The sequence below is a fragment of the Diplotaxodon limnothrissa genome, linkage group LG3 (genome assembly GCF_057381915.1).
Source record: "Diplotaxodon limnothrissa isolate DT_005_m linkage group LG3, D_limnothrissa_male_GT1.1, whole genome shotgun sequence".
NCBI classification, from domain to species: domain Eukaryota; kingdom Metazoa; phylum Chordata; class Actinopteri; order Cichliformes; family Cichlidae; genus Diplotaxodon; species Diplotaxodon limnothrissa.
In genome coordinates this window covers 38,849,849-38,871,438 of record NC_140598.1, presented here as the reverse complement: position 1 = coordinate 38,871,438, position 21,590 = coordinate 38,849,849, and the positions used below count along the sequence as shown (strand labels likewise).

The 21,590-nt window shown below is 39.2% G+C and overlaps 1 protein-coding gene and 1 pseudogene across 1 annotated transcript; both read left to right on the top strand.

The window, feature by feature from the left end:
* The first annotated feature begins 278 nt into the window (after positions 1–278).
* On the top strand, positions 279–4,655 carry LOC146635799 (protein NLRC3-like). Its single transcript, XM_085348138.1, has 6 exons — positions 279–484; positions 582–2,367; positions 2,489–2,662; positions 2,754–2,927; positions 3,065–3,111; positions 4,114–4,655. The coding sequence occupies exons 1-6, from the start codon at positions 313–315 to the stop codon at positions 4,653–4,655; spliced, it is 2,895 nt and encodes a 964-aa protein (XP_085204264.1). The 5' UTR covers positions 279–312.
* Positions 4,656–14,043: 9,388 nt separating this feature from the next.
* LOC146635798 (uncharacterized) lies at positions 14,044–15,256 on the top strand (annotated as a pseudogene).
* Positions 15,257–21,590: the final 6,334 nt, after the last annotated feature.

Below are 21,590 nucleotides of genomic sequence, written 5' to 3'. Positions count from 1 at the left end.
CCACAGAGCTGATCAGGAGAGTTCAGATGTTTCAAGTCTTCTGCATCAAACTGATCTGGACTCAGTATTTAAGGTTTGTACATGTACACCAAACTCTGTTTGTAGTTATTTTCATGTTGCACTTTTTAGAGTATCAAAAATATTTAAATGTCTGCCGGCAAAAGCAGTTATTTCATATTTCATTATATTTTTTATTTATCGAGAACTTTTCAAATCAAAGCTTTAAAGTGCTCATGAGTTCAGATTGTGTCATTTATTTTCCAGATGCTGGAGGAAAACATTATCACTTTTGTGAAGAACGAACTAAAGAAGATGCAGAATGATCTGAATCCAGATTATTCAGAGTGTCAGAGGGATGAAGAGGAGGTGTTGGACAGTGAGGAAGAGAAGCAGAGAAGGAGCAGCAGAGAGGCATTTCTCAAACTTGCAGTTAACTTCCTGAGAATAATGAAACAGGAGGAGCTGGCTGACTGTCTGCAGAGCAGTGAGAGGATTTCTCTTCATAAATTCAGTCTTTACAGGAATGAAATTGTCACATTTTCTATAATCATAACACTCATGTTTCTGGTGCTTTCCTGTAGAAAGTCCTGATCCACTTTGTGAGAATACATTTAAATGTAACCTGAAGAAGAAGTTCCAGTGTGTCTCTGAGGGGATTGCTAAACCAGGAACCCGAATCACTCTAAATGAGATCTACACAGAGCTCTGCATCACAGAGGGAGGGACCGGAGAGGTCAACACTGAACATGAGGTCAGACAGATTGAAATGTTCTCCTGGAATCCAAACAGACCAGAAACAACAATCAGGTGTGAAGACATCTTTAAAGCTTCGACTGAAAGAGACAAACCAATCAGAACAGTTCTGACCAAAGGAGTGGCTGGCATCGGGAAAACATTCCTGACACAAAAGTTCACTTTGGACTGGACTGAAGACAAGACCAACCAGGACATCCAGTTCATTTTTCCATTCCCATTCAGAGAGCTGAATTTACTGAGGGATAAAAAGTTCAGCTTAGTGGGACTTATTCATCACTTCTTCACTGAAATCAAAGAAGCAGGAATCTGTAACTTTAAAAAGTTCAAAGTTGTGTTCATCTTTGATGGTCTGGATGAGTGTCGACTTCCTCTGAACTTCCACATCACTGAGATCCTCACTGATGTTACAGAGTCCACATCAGTGGATGTGCTGCTGACAAACCTCATCAGGGGAAAGTTGCTTCCTTCTGCTCACATCTGGATAACCACACGACCTGCAGCAGCCAACCAGATCCCTGCTGACTATATAGACATGGTTACAGAGATCAGAGGGTTCACTGACCCAAAGAAGGAAGAGTACTTCAGGAAGAGACTTAGAGACAAGGAAGAGGCCAACACCATAATCTCTCACATCAAGACATCACGAAGCCTCCACATCATGTGTCACATCCCAATCTTCTGCTGGATCACTGCTACAGTTCTAGAGAGCGTGGTAAAAACCAAACAGGCTGGAGGAAAGCTGCCCAAGACACTAACTGAGATGTACATTCACTTCCTGGTGGTTCAGACCAAACTGAAGAACATCAAGCATGATGGAGGAGCTGAGACAGATCCTCTCTGGAGTCCAAAGAGTAAGAAGATGATTGAAGCACTGGGGAAACTGGCTTTTGAGCAGCTGCAGAAGGGAAACCTGATCTTCTATGAATCAGACCTGACAGAGTGTGACATTAATGTCAGAGAAGCCTCAGTGTACTCAGGAGTGTTAACACAGATTTTTAAAGAGGAGAAAGGGCTGTACCAAGATAGGGTGTTCTGCTTCATTCATCTGAGCATTCAGGAGTTTCTAGCTGCGCTTCATGCCCATCTGACATTCACCAACTCTAATGTCAACCTGCTGGAAGAGGAACAAACAGTCTCAGTGCATGTTTCTGAAAGCCACTTCTACCAGATTGCAGTGAACAAGGCCTTACAGAGTCCAAATGGACACTTGGATTTGTTTCTTCGCTTCCTCCTTGGTCTTTCAATGCCATCCAACCAGGAACTCCTACAAGGCCTACTGACACCAACAGGAAGCAGTTCACAAACAAATCAGAAAATAATCCAGTACACCAAGAATCAGATCAACCAGAATCCCTCTCCAGAGAAAAGCATCAATCTCTTCCACTGTTTAAATGAATTGAATGATGACTCTATAGTGAGGGAGATCCAACGTCGCCTTAATTCAGGAAACCTTTTTATGGTTAATCTTTCCCATGCTCAGTGGTCAGCTCTGGTCTTCATCTTACTGTCATCAGAAAAAAATCTAAATTTTATTGACCTGAAAACATACTCAGCTTCAGCAGAAGCTCTTCTGGGACTGCTGCCAGTGGTCAAAATCTGCAAAAAAGCTCTGTGAGTATGCAACTACCACTAAGCAAGTTAGTGGGAGTTTTCAATCAGTGCTACTTTCAAGAGTTTAGTCAGCTTAAATATTAAAAGGATGTCTTCTATTCTCTCATTAATACATTTCCAGGCTGAGTGGCTGTAACCTCACACAGACAAGTTGTGAAGCTCTGTCCTCAGTTCTCAGTGCTACGTCCTCTAGACTGATAGAGCTGGACATGAGTAACAACAATTTGCAGGATTTAGGAGTGAAGCGACTGTGTGCAGGACTCGGGAGTCCACAATGTGCACTTCAAATTCTCAGGTGAAACCAGAACCAACAAATAACAGTCAAATATATTTAAAAAAGAGTAGTTTTCTCTGCCAGTGTGACATGTGCTGTTTTGTTTTTGCAGGCTGTCTGGCTGTCAGATCACAGAGGAGGGCTGTGCTTCACTGGCTTCGGCTCTGAAGTCAAATCCCTCACACCTGAGAGAGCTGGACCTGAGCTACAATCATCCAGGAGACTCAGGAATAAAGCTGCTGTCTCCTCTACGGGAGGATCCCTGCTGGAGACTGGACACCCTTAGGTAAAGAGTCAAGTTTGTGCAGGAAAAATACCATAATAATGAAAATATATTTTGCTTTTGTGAAGGAAAAAAGTTGAAAACGTCTGGTTTTTTAAGCTAAAAGCATTTGTGCTTTTCTTTGTCTTTACTAATTTCAGAATGGATCCTCATGGAGACCAGTGGATGAAAACGGGTCTAAAGAAATGTAAGTGTGTTTTATGTTTTATGTTTCCTGCTGTCATGTAACAAATTCCTTTATATTTAAATCCAATTTGCTCCACTCCAGCTTATATATTACATGCATCTCGTTCCTTTGTGTCTTGGAAGGTAGAGTTATTTTGCTAACACAATAAAATAATACATAATACTACGACAATAAAAGTACAGCAACATATTAAATATCCACTTTCACATGGCTGTAGCACATCACCCATGAATCAGAAAGTTGGTGGTTTGATCTCTAGCTACTACAATCTGCGTGTCAAAGTATTCTTAGGGATAATACTGAACCACAAGTTGCTCTGTGATGCATCCATCTGAGTGTGACTGTGTACAAACATTAGGAAAAAAACACATCTAGGCATAGAAAAATGTGCTTTATGAATGTGCATAACGGGAATGAGGCATGTTATAAAATGTTTTGAGTTCTCAAAAGAGCAGAAAAGTGCTATTGATGACCCAGCTTGCAACAAAGATACTGTTTGCCCAGTGAGGGGCAGTTCTTGAGTATTTAGAGGTTTTTTGGGGAGACCAACAAAAAATGTGCAGGACATAAGATGAAGGCTATTACAGTTCAATTGATTTTCATGTTTACACCACCTAAAAGGAAATTTGGACCACAAATTTCTAACATAAGAGAAGAAAAAAGTGAAAAGTGCTTATAAAATCACAAGTTATAGTTATTATAGCAATTAAAAAATGCCAGGTATAAGAGAGCACAATGTGATCCCATGTGTTATGAAAGTTTCATAGTGTGTCCTTTGATGTGGATTCAGTAGTGTTCAGGTGTGTAGTTTTATATCTTCATATGTTGTTTGTTTTAGGCTACTTTTCAGTTAAGTATTGTAGAAATTTGTTCATGTCCAGTTAATTCTCCAGTTAATTACATTCCACAATGTGTGTTGACAACAGGCCATTTGCTGTCCTAGTTTTATTTGAGGTTTCATTGTTTATTGCAGTAGTAACAGTGTTTGCCTTGTTCTTTTAGATTTCTGTGGGCTGACAGTGGATGTGAACACAGTCCACCGCAATCTTAAACTGTCTGACAACAATAGGAAGGTGGTGCACATGAAAGAGGACCAGCTCTATCCTGATCATCCTGACAGATTTGATAGTCCTCAGCTGATGTGTACTAACAGTCTGACTGGTCGTTCTTACTGGGAAGTTGAACACAGTGGAGAGGTTCATATTGCCGTGACTTACAAAGAAATAAAAAGGAAAGGAAACAGTGATGACAACAGGTTTGGAAGGACTGATGAATCCTGGTCTCTGTACTGTGATGATACAGATTATTTCGCAATGCACAATTACACATCAACAGCCATCAGTGTTCCCTGCTCATCTGCCCCTCACAAGGTTGCAGTATATGTGGACTGTGATGCTGGCACTGTGTCCTTCTACAAGGTCTTCCCAGATATGCTGTACCACTTCTACACTTTCAACACCACATTCACTGAAGCCATTTACCCTGGGTTTAGAGTTAGGTTTCTTGACTCCCATATCTACATCTGTCCTGACTCAGAAAACTGAACCTCTGCTGCTACTGTAGAGAGAATTCTGATATTGGTAAAACAGTTTTTTTAATTTCATCTTGATGCATGCAAATATCCAGGTAAATATCCAGGTAAGTAAATCTCCAAAAGTTGATTTTGTTCATCTGGATGTAACGTTTCAGTGGGAGAAATGTTTTGTCACTCATTCAAGTGACTTCTTCAGTCTCAGCTGACTGCAGGTTTCCCCAGTCTTATAAACAGTACAGCTTTAAAAAAATAAATAAATAAATAAATATTAAAAAAAAAAAAAAAAAAAAAAAAAAAAAATATATATATATATATATATATATATATATAGATAGATAGATAGATAGATAGATAGATAGATAGATAGATAGATAGATAGATAGATATCTATAAAAAAAACACCCAGCACGCCCCTGCGGGCGGTTTATCCTTCAAGCTCGGGTCCTCTACCAGAGGCCTGGGAGCTTGAGGGTCCTGCGCAGTATCTTAGCTGTTCCCAGGACTGCGCTCTTCTGGACAGAGATCTCCGATGTTATTCCCGGGATCTGCTGGAGCCACTCGCCTAGCTTGGGAGTCACCGCACCTAGTGCTCCAAATATATATATATATTATTGACAAGTAAATAAACAATCACTGGCACCCAAAATACCACTGGTTGTTCCTCTGGCCATTGCAAACCTGTCGGTGGTCTGGATAGCATTTGGAGCTTCGCTAGCAACCCGGCATTTCATCTCCGACAAAGTTATCCCAGAGAGAAGTAAAGCAAGTGTGTAAGTCCATCTCTGAATGTTTGTAAAGCATTCCTGCCTTAAGCTTAACAAACGATATATGGAGCGACTGCCTCTTCTTGCTGCTACTTCAATCATGAAACTGCTTAATGATCAGCTGATCGGCTTTTCTGTCGCGAGTCCATCTCTCTGGTTTGTTTTTGGCCCACTTTGCACCAGAAAGAGGAAACCAGTGGATAAACAACAGCAGCACGTTTAAGCTTGATAAGCTGTTGTTAGAATTTATTTAATATTACTTTCTACACCAGGATCTTTTTTTACGTAGCTGACGCTGGTAACTGAGCAGGGGCGGATCTAGCAAAGTTTAGCCAGGGGGGCCGATAGGGCATTAACAGGGAAAAGGGGGCACAAAGACATACTTTTCTTTCTTATTCTCATTTAAAATGTCTAGCTTTTAATAAATAATTATCTGACACCCAAAGTTTTAATTTGATGTAAAATGAATAGAAGTCCATTACTGTATATAGTAACTATTAAGTCTAATATATATACCCTAGTAAGCTATAGTACTTTTTCCTTTGGGAAGGTACCATCTGTGCAGTCTGCAATTTTGTTGAAGAAAGATGTTGAATCTATTTAATATTTCTTGAAAAATAATTGATTTCTGTGCATTTTTTTTCACACTGCATCAAATTAAGGTTGATTACGTCAATTAAGCATCATGAGGTGGAGCGTGAGGGGTGGTTCCCTATTTTTTATTTATTTATCTTTGTTGTTGCTGGGAGTTGGAACCCTATTAGTTAGGTTGCTTAATATTTACGCTAAGTACTCTTTAAAATACCAGAATAGGGAGGATGGTGTAGGTTTAAGTTGCTGAACTATGAAATATTTTTTTTTTGCATACAGGTATAACAGAATAGCTTTAGTGTAGTTGTTGTTTTAAACTTGAGTATGAACTTATACAAAATGCAGCAAGATATTTAAAAAAACAGTTTTGTTGATTAAAAAACACTATATCGGATTCATATCGGTATCGGCAGATATCCAAATTTATGATATCGGTATCGGTATCGGACATAAAAAAGTCGTATCATGCCATCTCTAGTATATATATTGGTATATGTTTTTTACCTGAAAGTGTATGTATGGTATATGTCGACTCTAATTTATCAACTTCCCTGGAAATAAAACATGTTTTCTTTTCCATAGTGTCAGATGTGTTGTAAAGACAGGTTGTTTGTCACATTTAAATCCAAGTTTTCCTGGCACAAGGCTTAGGCATCAGAGGCACACATCTCTTATATACTGTAGACACTGATAAACAGCCATTTAAAATTGCATAAAAAAATTGAAAAAAACAAAACAACTTTAATTACCAAGAGGATATAAAGATTTTCAGTTATGATGTATAATTAAACAGTTTCCCAGTTTTCGTCAGTGGCTAATTGGGAAAGTCTGGCATGTTAACCACCTTAATACGACTCTGTAGGTCAGAATGCAATAATGAGTCAGTGCGTTAAGTGTCCTCTCAGTCCAAAATAAACGGTTAAAAAAGAAATAAACTACTATGTGTAAATTTGCACACTAGCTTAATATAATATTTAGCTCCACAAAGCACCTTTTTTAGATTTAATCTTTGAATTTAAATGTAAAAACTTTGGAATTATTTCTACAAATATGGTTAACGGTGACTTTTAAATCCTCTTTAAGAGCCTTTTTTTTGTATTAGGTTTTATTTGTCAGGCCCAAATAGTGAAAGACCAGTCACCTTCCACTTCCACAGTCTGTAACTAATCTGAGAAAAAGGCAGATCAATGTTAGGTCACATGTTAAGCCCTCACAGCAGTAAATACGGAACAAAAATTTGTCACGATAAAACAAATGTCCTTTTCATCCACACAAACAGTGAAGTGTAGAAATGTTGATCACACAGATGATTATCTTAAATAAACAACTCAGAAAGGCCTGTCATACTGGTTTCTGAGCATGCTGCTGTCCCGATTCGTGATGTTGAGAGCCAAAACAAAATACCAGAGGCCCAGGAGGATGCAATCAAACAGATGAGTTTATTGAACACACACGCGTGGGAAGATGCACACTGCAAAACATCAGATGTAGATCTCCCCCCAAAAATACACTTCAGATTGCTTTTATAACGTCAGGATTGGTTAACGCCCCTTCTCGCGTTGTATTGTATTGTATTGTATTGTATTTTAAGCACATCGTTTGCATGTTTTATAGACAATGAGCAATCTTAAGAGATAAATGTAGACACTGAAGTTCCCCTCTCTAGCATCTTCTCCAAATATGGCGATGGATTCAGGCTCTGACGTTTGCCATGGACTGGTCCTCCTAAGCAAACTCAGATGCAACAATAAGCTGGATACATTCAGGCCTTCACTCAAGCCTGTTTCTAGATTATATGGATTATATGTGTTTTGTAGGCGTGTATGCAGTTTTAACCTTCTACAGCTCCAAGTCAGTTACACAATAGATTGTCCAGACATCGCGCCGAACAAAGCTTACAACCTCCAATTAATTGACCGAGCTCCAACTCTTTAATAAGCACAAAATGCAATGTGTATAAAATGGTCTTAGCTGTACCTGTAATAAAAAGGTTAATGTAATACCAACAGCTTCAATGAATGTTTTACTGCAATGATGATTAATTTGATCAATGCAATGAAAATAATGATGAGTATGAGTAGCAGTAAAATATTTCCCTTTTTCCACACTGCCATCATGTGTACATTGGATGCTGCTGTCAGTTGTTTATTGTGTAGATCCTGAAGGAACTAAAAGTTTACTGACATTTCCATTAATGCACGACAAAATGAGAGGGAACACGGATGTGTGCAGAGCGCTGGTTGGAAGTGACCTTGAAGTGATAGTTTCTGGTTTGCAGGAATCTTCATTATCTCAACGTCAGTTCTGACTCATCTGATGTCACTGTCACACTCGCTGCAGAGGTGAGAAAGGAAAGAAGAGCTCCAGTTAACGAAAACTCCTCTTTGTGATTGTTTTGTTCAGATTAAGTTACCTTTCTAATAATTTAAATGTAGAAACTCATCACAGATCCAGAAAAACATGAATATCTTCACCCTGTGTGAGCTCACAGTTTCCTCCTGAAGTCTAAATGTGTACTTCAGAATTATTTCGGGGGGGGGGGGATTTCTAATGTTGAATATTTGTATACATCTGCATACATCTCTCAGTTAACTCTCAATGTATTTGAGCTGCAGATTCTTTAAACAGCTTCTGGTTCCATCAACACTTCATTAGTCTGTGTTCACCTAAATGCACCTTCTAAAACTAAATACCTGCTGAAGACTCTCATGTTGACACAACCTAAACTGCAGCTTGTTTACTGATGATTTATGGACTCAAGTAAACAATACAGTGTTTCCTTTAGAGTTAGCAACCACGGATTTTATTCAAACAAATGTTGATCGAAAAATGTAGTAAAACATTTGATGATCCTGACTGTGAGCGTGTTATTCAGGCAGTGGGAAGCTGCAGATTATTCACAGCTGATGAAAACCAATTTTACTGCAGCATTTGAAACATTACAGAACAACGACACTCTGATAGTCCCTGGACAAAGGTGTAAACACACTAATAATGAAAGCAACAGCAGAAATGACCTGAGCCCAGAGAGAGATGGAGATAAGACTGCCAGACACGCAGCGTAAAAACCAACATCACTCAGACTGCAGGTGCTGTAACAGCAGAGAGTCGTCTGCAGCGCTGAAACTCACCCAGAAAAACAAACAGGTATTTTGTTTCAATAATGTTTCACTGTTTTCTGATTTTATAGCTACTTTAACCCTTTTTAACCTGGTGAACATTTATAAATGCATAAAAATAAGATGAAACAGCAAAGGGATAAAATAATAAATCTATCTGATGGAGAAATCACTCATCTTTGGAAAAGAGAGTTTATTACAGAGAAATGGCTCTTTCCAAAATAAAAGCTATACTAAACGCTTCTTCTGGTCTCTCAGCAGCATATTAAACATATCAGGTCCCCATAAGGAGAATCATGTGCTAACGGCTGTCTAAATGACTCGGGTAAAGTTTGTAGCATGCGTGCTTGTTGTTTTTGTCTGCTTCCACTTGTCTTTGCACTAGGATGATGTCGGAGTAAATGTGCAGTCATATTCGTTGTGTTCCCACTAGTGTTATCAGCGCTAATCTCGTTGAAATGACATTAAGGCCACAACACGGCAAATCTCCGTTAACGAGTTAATTGCCCCCTGCGTGGGGCTGGACAGCGTCAACACGTTAACGAGCAAACTGCGCTAAAGCACTAGTTCCCATCAATGTAACTGAGCATTGGGTGGCACATCCGACATACTGTTTTACTTTTGTCCATCAGGGTCATACTTCACATGAAAACCAAAATAGTTCCAAACGCCAGATCTGAATGAGGGTAGGGGAGGTTCAATTTCGGGTAGCAATGAGGCAGATCAAATGAAAACATTTCCAGCCCATAAGAGAGAATATATAACTGCAATTCTAAGCTTTTTTGGCCTCAACCCTGGAGATACCTATTTTAACACTTTTCTGTATCATTAAGGACATTTTTTCAACTTTTGACAACAAAAGGGACAAAAAATCAGCTTTAAATTAAAATTTTCCTTCTTCTAGCTGTACTGACTGACCTTTGATCCCATGTGTTGATGACTCTTCACCTCTGTCTCCTCTCACAGGGAGAAGATGATCTGCAGGATCCTGCTGCTCATCATCCTCACCTCATGTGTCTCTGGTTAGTTTACAGATTCACTTTATGAACTTCAAATAAAGCTCAACAACAGATTTGTTCCAGTTCTCAGTGTGTCTGCTCCTCTCTTTCCCTCTCTGTCTCCTCAACAGGATCATTTATCAGGCAGAGGAGAACCACAACATCACACTGAAGTGGACGTTCACACCCACAGCTGAGAGCTTTTCCATCATCTGCGAAAAAGAAGATGATAATGCAACCTGGGTCTTCTATCATGTTTATGAAGAATCTCAGGATGAAAAGTTTTCAGGACGAGTCCAGAGTGACAAAGACGCCCTCAGAGAAGGACGAATCAGACTTCAACTGTCCAGACTCAAGACTGATGACTCGGGTCTGTGTGAGGTGAACACGTGTTATTGTGTTTTCATATCTGCCAGTTGTCGACTCAATGTAACCGGTAAGGTTTTTATTGGACTTTTATAAACTATAATTAAACAGATGTGCTGAGAACTGATTTTTCTTTTTCATTTATGTATCTATTTTATTTTATTTTATTTAAAAGATCATTAGGCCTTATATATTAGAAATGTGTTTGAATGTTTTAACTCCAAGAAATTTACTTCATTTTCATACAACAGCTACTGACCAACTCCAGTCTCAGAGTGCAGAAAGTTGGGGAAGGGATAAACAAAGTAACTCACAATACAAAATGTTAAAAGCATTTTTCTTTGTTAAATAATTTTAATAGCTCTCCTTTGAGAAATATTTTGTAATTGTTACGTTTTATTAAGTTATTAACCTGCAAACATTTTCATCAATGTGAAAATTATTCCGTTCAGGAAACAAAATCTTTTTGAAATTATATTTTATACAAGTATTTTTAAAATGTCCCATTCAGACATTTGTGGTCACACTAGCTTGTAATGTAGTGTGGTGGACCACTGGAGGGCTCCACTCACACCCAGTTCTCAGGAAGTGTTGTTGCTGTGTTTTGGAGGGAAAGTGTTCAGTTCTGTGGTGATGAGTAATAAACGAGCAGTGTTTATCGAGAGCTCTCGTGTCGTCTGTGTTTACCTCCACATTGGTGACCCCTGACTCGAACATGCTGCAGTCCGATGGTGGCGCTGAGTCCGCTCTGGATGCATCAGCAGCCGCCAGCTCTCTGCCCCCGGCTGCAGCTACGTTTGCTGTGGCGCTCGAGCTGCCGGACTTTTGGCTTCACGATCCCCCATCGTGGTTCGTGCAAGCTCCTTTGACTACGATGACCTGGATGACTGAGAACCTTCACAGACACGTGGAGGCTCAGTTCGCCCTTCGTGGCATCTCGGCTGACGACACGAAATATCACCATGTGGTGGCTTCTCTCGACCCGCTAGCCACCCGTCGTGCGTTGACTCTCCTCCGGGACCTACCCACCCGAGGGAAGTACGCCGCCCTTAAGGAGCTGCTTCTTCGGCGCTATGCCCTCACCGACGCAGAGCGAGCCGAGAAGCTCCTCTCCCTCTCAGGCCTGGTGGCGGCCTCGCCAACTCTCCTCGCCAACTCTCCGCTTCTGGGCACGAAGGATTATCGCTCCCTGGCTGAGGACGCGGATCGTATTCTCCTGGCTACCCGCTGGCCTGAGGCAGTGCCTCTGGCGTCCACTACAGCAGCAGCAGTGGCCAGGGCATTTTTGTCAACGTGGGTTTCGCGTTTCGGTCCCCCCGCCGACATTACCTCAGACAGGGGCCCCCAGTTCGTTTCCGAGCTTTGGTCTGCCATGGCTGACGGCCTGGGGGTCAAGGTCCACCGCACCACTGCGTACCACCCGCAGGCCAACAGGATGTGCGAACGTTTCCACCGGTCGCTTAAGGCCGCGTTCCGTGCTTCTCTCACAGATGGCAACTGGGTTGAGCGCCTTCCATGGGTTTTACTGGGGTTGCGCTGCGCGGTTAAAGAAGACCTTGGGGTTTCCCCGGCTGAACTTGTCCTTGGTCAGCCCCTCCGGGTCCCCGGGGAATTCTTGCCTGAGAGCCCACCCCCGTTCTTCGCTCCCTCTGTGCTGTCTCTCCGTCCCCCAAGAGACTCGTTTTCTCTTCCTGGCCCAGTGCACCATTGTGTGCCTGACACCTTTGTTCCGAGGTCGTTGGACTCTTCGCAGTTTGTTTTTGTCAGGCATGACGCTCATAGGCCTCTGCTGCGTCCACTGTATGACGGCCCCTTTCGGGTTATTCAACCGGGCCGGAAGCATTTCCTTTTGGATTTTGGGGGTCGGCAGGAGGCTGTTTCTATTGACAGACTTAAACCAGCACATGTGCTTCTGGATGACCAGGTGGTGCCGGCTCAGGCCCCCCGCCATGGTCGCCCGCCTTCCACTGGACTGGACAACCCTGCTTCTTCCTCTGGGAGCGCCCCCCACCTGGCGGGGCCCGAGCTATCTTCAGTTTTTCCTGACCGCCCGTGCCAGCCTGGCCCTCAGGCTCGTTTCCCCTCCGCCAGCTCTCCATCTCCCCGGTTCAGCCGTTCTGGACGTTTAATTAAAGCAAGGGTTCTGGACTAGGGGATGACCCTACTGGGTGTTCGGGGGGGGGGGGGGGGGGGGGGGGGGGGCATGTGTGGTGGACCACTGGAGGGCTCCACTCACACCCAGTTCTCAGGAAGTGTTGTTGCTGTGTTTTGGAGGGAAAGTGTTCAGTTCTGTGGTGATGAGTTATAAACGAGCAGTGTTTATCGAGAGCTCTCGTGTCGTCTGTGTTTACCTCCACAGTAGAATAAAAACAGAACAAGCTTTATTTTATCAATTCTTCTCAGTCTATAGATTCTTTTTTTCAGTCAAAGGGACACAAATAACAGCTGCTGTCTGTTTACCTGCTGGAGTTTAGATTGAGTAATTTAAGAATGCAGCATCTTTTAGAGACCTTGTACTTGAATGTGCACACACAACAAGTCAGTAGTTAAACATGGTTAGATTATTTAAATATCAAATGATGATCAGATGAACAGACCATTACCAAAGTGGTGTCTCTGTTCCTGAAGTTTTACATCTCATAATGTTTAAATGACCGGCTTCACGGTTAATTTGTTATTTTTGAAACACATTGGAACACACTCACTCATGTGAAACACATAGTAGCTAGGATTTAAAACATTGCATTTAGTTTTTTTTAAAAGCAAACTCACTCTGCTTTTAGAAAAGGATTAACTGTGATTAGAACTGTGGTTAAAACTCTGAGGAGCAGCTAAAATCTTTCCTTCTTCAACATATCCCTTTTGAGTTAAATGTAAACATCTAACACCTTTGAATCTGTGGAGTAAACATGCCCTGAGAAATATGCCATTGTGTTGTGCTGCCTGTGTTTAAGATGGACACACCCTGTGCACAGGCGCGTTACCAGGATGTCCATAAATGGTCAAAAAGAAGCCTTCAACTTGTTTGTGATGTCTGTGTGTAACATGTGCTTGTTAATCCACCAGTGCTACAATTTGTTTTCCAATATGAGTCATCTCACCCCACATTAGCTCATCATGGTATGAATGCCATTTTACTTCAAATAAATGACTGACTGAGAAAAGCAGAGGGACCTTTAGTCCAATGGGAAAGAAACAACAACAACACAGATTTGTTACTGGAAGCTTTTTTTTTTTTTATTAACCTAAATAAAGTTAAACATAACACATTAAATCACTCACTTAAACAAATATACTCAGCTTAATATACTAAACCACAGATTTATATAGATTTCATTTGGTTTTGCTATTAAGATCATACATCATGATTTTTTTAACGCGCTGATGCATACTGGTCACTGGAGTGGACAGCTACTAAAACGTACATATCTCTTTAATGCACTGGTTTCTATGGTGGAACTGCATATTAGCCTTTAGAGTGCTCTCTGCTGCCATACTCCATTGAGGTCAATTCAGTGTTCAGTTAGTGCAACTGCAAGTAAATTTCCTCTGAATCAAAGATGGCAGACAAACTGCCACCCCTGCCGACCACTGCTTGCATATCCTGTCAATCCTTCTATGCTAGAAGATACCAACAGGTAAAAAAATATATGACAATATGCAGTAACATCTGGGAAGGATATTATCTGTTTGGAATAAGAAATTGTTATGTCTAATATGTAGAAAACTACGATAAACCATGTGTCCAATGAAGTGGACATCATGCATTACCCACTATATTTTTTCAACATAAGTCATAAGTTGCTTCACTGTTTCTTGGGACTGTTTGGTTATAAGTAAGCATATAATTGTTACATTTAAAAGCTACTCATTTAAAATATATATTTCTGTGCAGATCAGCTATAGTTTGAGTTACTATAATAATTATTTTATCATATTTTGTAGACTTCAAATGCAGCAAAGAATAAGGCAGCGTACAGAATAGTCCAGGAAATTCCATCCAGCTCCAGTGATGATGATTTCATTGATGAGTGCAGTGATGATGAGTTCAGTGATAAGTCCAGTGATGATGAGTGGCTGCCAGAAAAGAACAGAGACATAGGAGCTACTTATGATGTAGACACAGACAGTCAGGGTACAGAAAGTGAGAATGATGAGGCCCAGGATGAAGAGGAAGGTCAGCATGATCAGGGAGCTGTGATGAGCACATGACACCTGACCATACTGAAGCCCGCAAAAATGTTTGGAAAGTCTAAAACAATGACTTTGATGGAGACGTGCCTCCTATCTAGGAGAGTGGAAATTTAATGTGGAGGGGATGGATCCCATAGATTTCTTCAGACATCTGTTTCCAGTGGATCTATGACCATATAACACCAACTTGTATGCTCTACAAAAAGGGAAAGAAACTTTGTCAGTAACAGGAGAAGAGATGCAGGTTTTTTAGGGATCAACCTGATCATGGGGTACATTCGGTATCCTAGGGCACGAATGTACTGGTCTAGTGAGGACGGTCTTCGTCTTGGAATAGTTGCAAGTGCCATGTCTGTAAACAGATGTGAGCAAATCCTGAGATACCTGCACTTTGTAGATAACTTGACTTACCAGCCAGCAAACACAAACAGGCTCTTCAAAATAAGACCAATTCTATGTGCTCTTAAGGAGACATTCAAGGCAGCAGCAGACCCTGATGAATTTCAGTCAGTAGATGAGCAGATAATTCCTTTCAAAGGCCTACTGTCAAGGGAGTTCAACTTTTTTTTCATGTCTTGAGAAGAATAAAAACACTTAAGAAAAAAATCTCGACCAAGGCTTTCATAATTCATGCATCAGAGGGTTAAATAAATAATTTCACATTTTGAGCAAAAAGTCATCACTTTGTTTGTAATGAAATGTATTTTCAAGATAATTGTATCTGTGTTTTTGTGATGTCATGAGCACTTGTGTTTTGGTTTGTTTATGTAACCATGGAGATTAAAAGCCGTTAAGTTGTTTGTAGTGAAATGCATTTTCAAGATAATTGTATCTGTGTTTTTGTGATGTGATGAGCACTTGTGTTTTGGTTTGTTTATGTAACCATGGAGATTATTCAGAGGTTTGTATCATACTGATTCCTCCAAGCTAAGATAATCATTATATTTACCTGTCAGTCAAGTATCCTGGCCCAACCCAAGCCTCTCAGAGACTGTTGTTAAAGAGATGTTAGAGATACTGAAGAGAACCTGTCAATAATCGAAAACTACACAACTGTGACATCTGAGCTCCATTTTCATGTTTCAGTTTCCATAATGAAACTAAAATGTGGTTCTTGACCATAAAAATGTTCAGATAGTAAACAATAAATTGAATTCTGTTAAGGCTACATTCCACTTTATTTACAGGCAGGCTAAATGTCTAAATTATAAAATTTAAGCAATAACATATAACTTTGTATCAGTTAAAAACTACTTTCTTTCGTTGTTAAATTCAAGGTCATTTAGTTTAAAATGAATTGTTGGTTGCTGAAAGTTGTTTACATAGTCCGGAGTGTAGTTGCCTCTTAAAAAACTGCATTTGTCATTATCCAGGGGTTTGGGCTTGAATTCCTTTAAAACTGCCTATAATAATTACTTTTATTTATTGTCTAGGTTCTCTATATTTTATGTTGTCTGTGTATTCAGTTCTTGTGATAAGGTAGTTCTGCAGTAATTGTAACAATAGTTGTTACAATAGCTGTTATAATTTTGTCCTTTTGTCTCTTTCTCTTGATTGTCTGCATCTGTGTTATGTGTAAAAATAGTCCTGTCATTCCTTCACTCTGTCATAGCATCTGTTGACCCTACTGTGTGTGTTCCTTGTTATTACTTCCGAAGATTTGTTAATTTGTTAATTTCCTGGGTGTGTGGTTTGTTGGCCTTTTGGTAGTCTTCACTGACGGACATCGGTCAAAATAAAGCCTTGTGTTTACCTCTAACCCTACATTTGGGTTCATTAACATCCAGTTTGCTGCAGCCTGTTCGAAGAAAAGTTCACAGATGACTACTGACCTCACCTGAAGAGACTATTAGACTAAATCATATGAAACACGATGAAGGACACATAGTGCTTGTGGCAAGCAGGTTGACAAAGAATAGAACAAAAGCCCACAAACATCCAAAAGAAAACTGGAGGCTGGAGAACTATTCCTGAACACCTAAAAGAAATTATTTGTGTTTCAATAAACTTCTGTACCTATTTCACATTTAATATGTCTTGTGGCGAAATGTAAAAGAATGAGGAGTGGCTCAAGACTTTTGCACAGTGCTGTACTATAAGGTATGGCTCTCTCTTTTAGTAAATGTTATGTCAATAAACTAAATGTGGTAAAACTAGACATTGAAGTATCAGCGCATGTATATAGAAGATTTAGATTATAGATGGGATGCAGTGATGTCATCTACCACATGATCATCTTAGCTATAAATCAGTGACTTTTAAACCTCATTCTGGTCACCTTGTTAACTGCAAGCAGGTATAATCAGGGTAATTTATTATAACATTTCTGTGATCATAATGTCAGATTTTATCACTTCTCGTATGTTGATGCAACAGCTGTCTTAATTCAAACTATAATGATGATCAGATGAAAAGTCTGCTTTTTTCCCATGTTATCTTATTCAGGCCTACAGCCCAGTGCTAATTCAGGTTTTTCCTGCTGAACTTTTTTTTCTTTCTTCTTTTGGCAAAGACCACATAACCTGTGAGCTGTAGCCAAAAGTGAAAGTTTAAAGAGAAATGAAGTCAAGTTTGAACAAGTAGTGAGGTGATGATTGGCTGATCAGCAAACCGGAGGCAGATCACTCCGCCTATTGTGAGGCAATATAAAAGCAGGAGTCAGAGTAAACTGCAACACTGGAAGGACTTGTTAAAGATAATAAACAGTTTGCAAATGAAAGAAGAGGAGAACACTGCTGTATGTATTATATATTTTAATGTATTTTTTTCTCCTTCTGGTCTGTTTTTATGTTTATTTGTATCAATTATCCATACAACATGAACCTGAATGCATGCAATGCCAGTGTGTCATATTTGAAACAGACAGTGTTTTGTGAGTTTTTGAGACTTCTACATCATCTGTGTATTTTTTTCCCCTCTGAGAAATCTAAATATTTGCACAATATATTTTTAAGCAATTAAAAAAATGTCAGATGCAGCAAATATGATACAAATTAAAAGCCAAAAATGAAAATGAAAATTTCTATTTTTTCTTTAATGTGTTTGTTTGTTTGTTTGTTTTTTCCACTGTGGTTCATTAAAATCTTGAACCAGAAATTTCTGGCGATTATTTCATGGTTGACGTTTTACATGGTTAGACAATCATTTTCTCAAGCAGTGAGGTATGAAAGGTTACTTTATCATCACTTTGATTTGAATACAAAAACATACACAATCAGGCAGTCGGACTTTTAAAAACTTTAAATTCAATTTCCAAGTGTAGGAAGGACTAGGGAAGAGTAAAAAAAAGAGGATTGAGAGGTGTGGGATTTTTGCAGCTTGGCAAACCTCACCACGTTGTAGGCTAGCCAAGAAATATATTATTTCAATTTTTTTTCACTGTTGGAGGTGTTCCAACAGGATAAACAGCAGCCACTAAAAGAGCAGCACAATTAATATAGACACACAGAGGCAGACTTCAAACTCCCAGAACAAAAACTGCAGAAAGCTGCAGGAGTCAGTGTGTGTCAAAATATGTCAAATGTTACAAACACTGCCATAGCCAATGATCTTACAGTGATTTAGAAGATTTGACCAACCAAAAATTAATTTTGAAAAATCTTTTTAATAAATTCTGAAAGTTTGTCTGGGTACAAATTCTGGAAATGGCTAAAAGTTTGCTAAAAAGCGTCAGTTTCACAGTGATTGAACATGCTGCAAATGTAAACTTTAAAGATAAAATATCGTCACTGTGTGAAAATTATTCTTATTCTATTCAAATTTCAGGTGGATATTGTGAACCTGCTAAGAAGAGCACATTAAAATATAAAATATGCATCTCTGTTGTCATAAGATGGTCTTATCTAACAGGTCCGACCTTATGCTTAACTAAAACATAAGTAATTAGTAAAAACAAACATAGCAAGGTAAAGGGCAGAGCCAGTTAACTTTATAATATCCTCATCCACCTAACAAGAAAAGTATGTGGCTGCTTGACACAAGCTATCCATGCCAAATAAAAGTTAACAAAATTCTGATTAACTGGTAAGGTTTGACTAATTAATACAAAGAGTCTAGTTATAAAATAACCAATATCCAAAAAACATTTGTTCTACATTAACTGCTGCTTTTTTTTTAAAAACAATGGTTGGTGGCTTATTGTGCTGTAAGCTAGTAATCAATATAGTATACTGTGGTGTAGTAAATACTTATAGAAAAGCTATTTATATGTTAACTTGCGTTCAATTCCCCTTTTGTATCTTAATGTGACAGAAAAACATTTTGTCAGCCCTGAAAACTTTAAAATGTCAAATATTTTCAGAATAAATTAAAGTGCAGGTTTGTCTTCTGGTTGCTTCCATTGCAGTGGTTGTCGTTCATGTAGTTTTGGTCAGTCAGTGTAAAAATCAGGATCATGAACAGGATCAGATGTTGTAATGAGTGAATGAAGTCAGACTGTAGATTTGTTTTCTTCTAGCTGTACTGACTGACCTTTGACCTCATGTGTTGATGACTCTTCACCTCTGTCTCCTCTCACAGGGAGAAGATGATCTGCAGGATCCTGCTGCTCATCATCCTCACCTCATGTGTCTCTGGTTAGTTTACAGCTTCACTTTATGAACTCCAAATAAAGCTCAACAACAGATTTGTTCCAGTTCTCAGTGTGTCTGCTCCTCTCTTTCCCTCTCTGTCTCCTCAACAGGATCATTTGTAGTCAATGTGACACAGACCTGCTATCAGGCAAAGGAGAACCACAACATCACACTGGAGTGGACATTCACCACCAAACCTGACAGATCCTGGACCTACATCTTCATCCTCTGTAACCTGATAACTGAGGATAAACTCTCAGTCCTGTATCATGTTCATGAAGGTGTTGAGGTGTCAGAGTCTCAGGATGAAAAGTTTTCAGGACGAGTCCAGAGTGACAAAGACGCCCTCAGAGAAGGACGAATCAGACTTCAACTGTTTAGACTCAGGACTGATGACTCGGGTCTGTACCTGTGTGAGGTCAACACTGATTATGGCTTCAGTGTTGGAAGATGTCGACTCAACGTCACCGGTGAGATTATGCAGTAAAACATTTATATCATGTTTAGCAGTACTTTGCATAAATAGAAATGCTCTCTTTGTCCTTTACAAATTTGTTGTGAAATGAATTCTAATATTTGTTCTTTAAAAAAACAAACAAAAAAACCCTTAAATAAATCAAATTTGTTTGGTCTCTCTGCAGCAGTGCCGGATTGTCCTGAATGTGAGAGAAAACCGGAGACATCAAACACAGAAATTCAACAATTCACAGGTGTCTACTGTGGACTGTCAGCAGTTGTGCTACTTTTCTGCTGCTTTTCTTTCATTTACTATCTGCATAGAAAACAGAATTTTTACTCAAAGCTCAGTGATGCATGTCAGTCAGTTTCCAGATGATCAGTAGAAACAGTCTGACATGTTTTCCTTTAAGTGCTCTTTGCAAGTGTTACATGTAGGGCCAGAAATCGAAAAATTTCCAAGTCAATCTTTTTTTAAAATGACATTTAAAATGTCATGGCCATGAGATACAAGCTCTGATGTATTTCAGTATACAAACCTTCAAAGTTGTATTTTGCACAGGTGATATTAAACTGTCAATGGTGAGACATCCCTTTTCCCAGAGTTGAACATCATAAAGTTAAGACTCGTATAAGCTAAAAAACTGCAATGATTCAATGAAATCTGTTTAACATCCTGATGGATGTACTCATGTAGGTTCAAGCTGATAAAAACTGCATTTTAGTTGTTATATAACAGAGAGTGCATTAGGACACATGCTGGTCTGAGAATAAGTGTCATGATACACAATAATGGACATCAAATGGAAGTTTTTTATCCTCTGTTTTTTGTTTGTTTGTTTGTTTAAGACACATCATCATATTGTCACTCATCAGACAGATGATGAAATGTGCACTGTGTTCACTTTACGGTAATCATGCAGGGAAACACCTCTACCTCACGCAGCACGTGCAGATATAAATTCAGTGTTTAATGTTTTTACTGTTGTAATGTTGAAAGGATTCAGATTAATCATGTTAACAATGACAGAGTTGAACATCATAAATTTATTATAACATTTCTGTGATCATAATGTCAGATTTTATCACTTCTCGTATGTTGATGCAACAGCTGTCTTAATTCAAACTATAATGATGATCAGATGAAAAGTCTGCTTTTTTCCCATGTTATCTTATTCAGGCCTACAGCCCAGTGCTAATTCAGGTTTTTCCTGCTGAACTTTTTTTTCTTTCTTCTTTTGGCAAAGACCACATAACCTGTGAGCTGTAGCCAAAAGTGAAAGTTTAAAGAGAAATGAAGTCAAGTTTGAACAAGTAGTGAGGTGATGATTGGCTGATCAGCAAACCGGAGGCAGATCACTCCGCCTATTGTGAGGCAATATAAAAGCAGGAGTCAGAGTAAACTGCAACACTGGAAGGACTTGTTAAAGATAATAAACAGTTTGCAAATGAAAGAAGAGGAGAACACTGCTGTATGTATTATATATTTTAATGTATTTTTTTCTCCTTCTGGTCTGTTTTTATGTTTATTTGTATCAATTATCCATACAACATGAACCTGAATGCATGCAATGCCAGTGTGTCATATTTGAAACAGACAGTGTTTTGTGAGTTTTTGAGACTTCTACATCATCTGTGTATTTTTTTCCCCTCTGAGAAATCTAAATATTTGCACAATATATTTTTAAGCAATTAAAAAAATGTCAGATGCAGCAAATATGATACAAATTAAAAGCCAAAAATGAAAATGAAAATTTCTATTTTTTCTTTAATGTGTTTGTTTGTTTGTTTGTTTTTTCCACTGTGGTTCATTAAAATCTTGAACCAGAAATTTCTGGCGATTATTTCATGGTTGACGTTTTACATGGTTAGACAATCATTTTCTC

Excerpts from the sequence above, each read along its gene's own strand:
- LOC146635799 (XM_085348138.1), top strand. The coding sequence starts at position 313 with ATGCAGAATGATCTGAATCCAGATTATTCAGAGTGTCAGAGGGATGAA. Across the intron at positions 485-581 it reads GGCTGACTGTCTGCAGAGCA|AAAGTCCTGATCCACTTTGT; the intron begins GTGAGAGGATTT and ends GCTTTCCTGTAG. Across the intron at positions 2,663-2,753 it reads TGTGCACTTCAAATTCTCAG|GCTGTCTGGCTGTCAGATCA; the intron begins GTGAAACCAGAA and ends TTGTTTTTGCAG.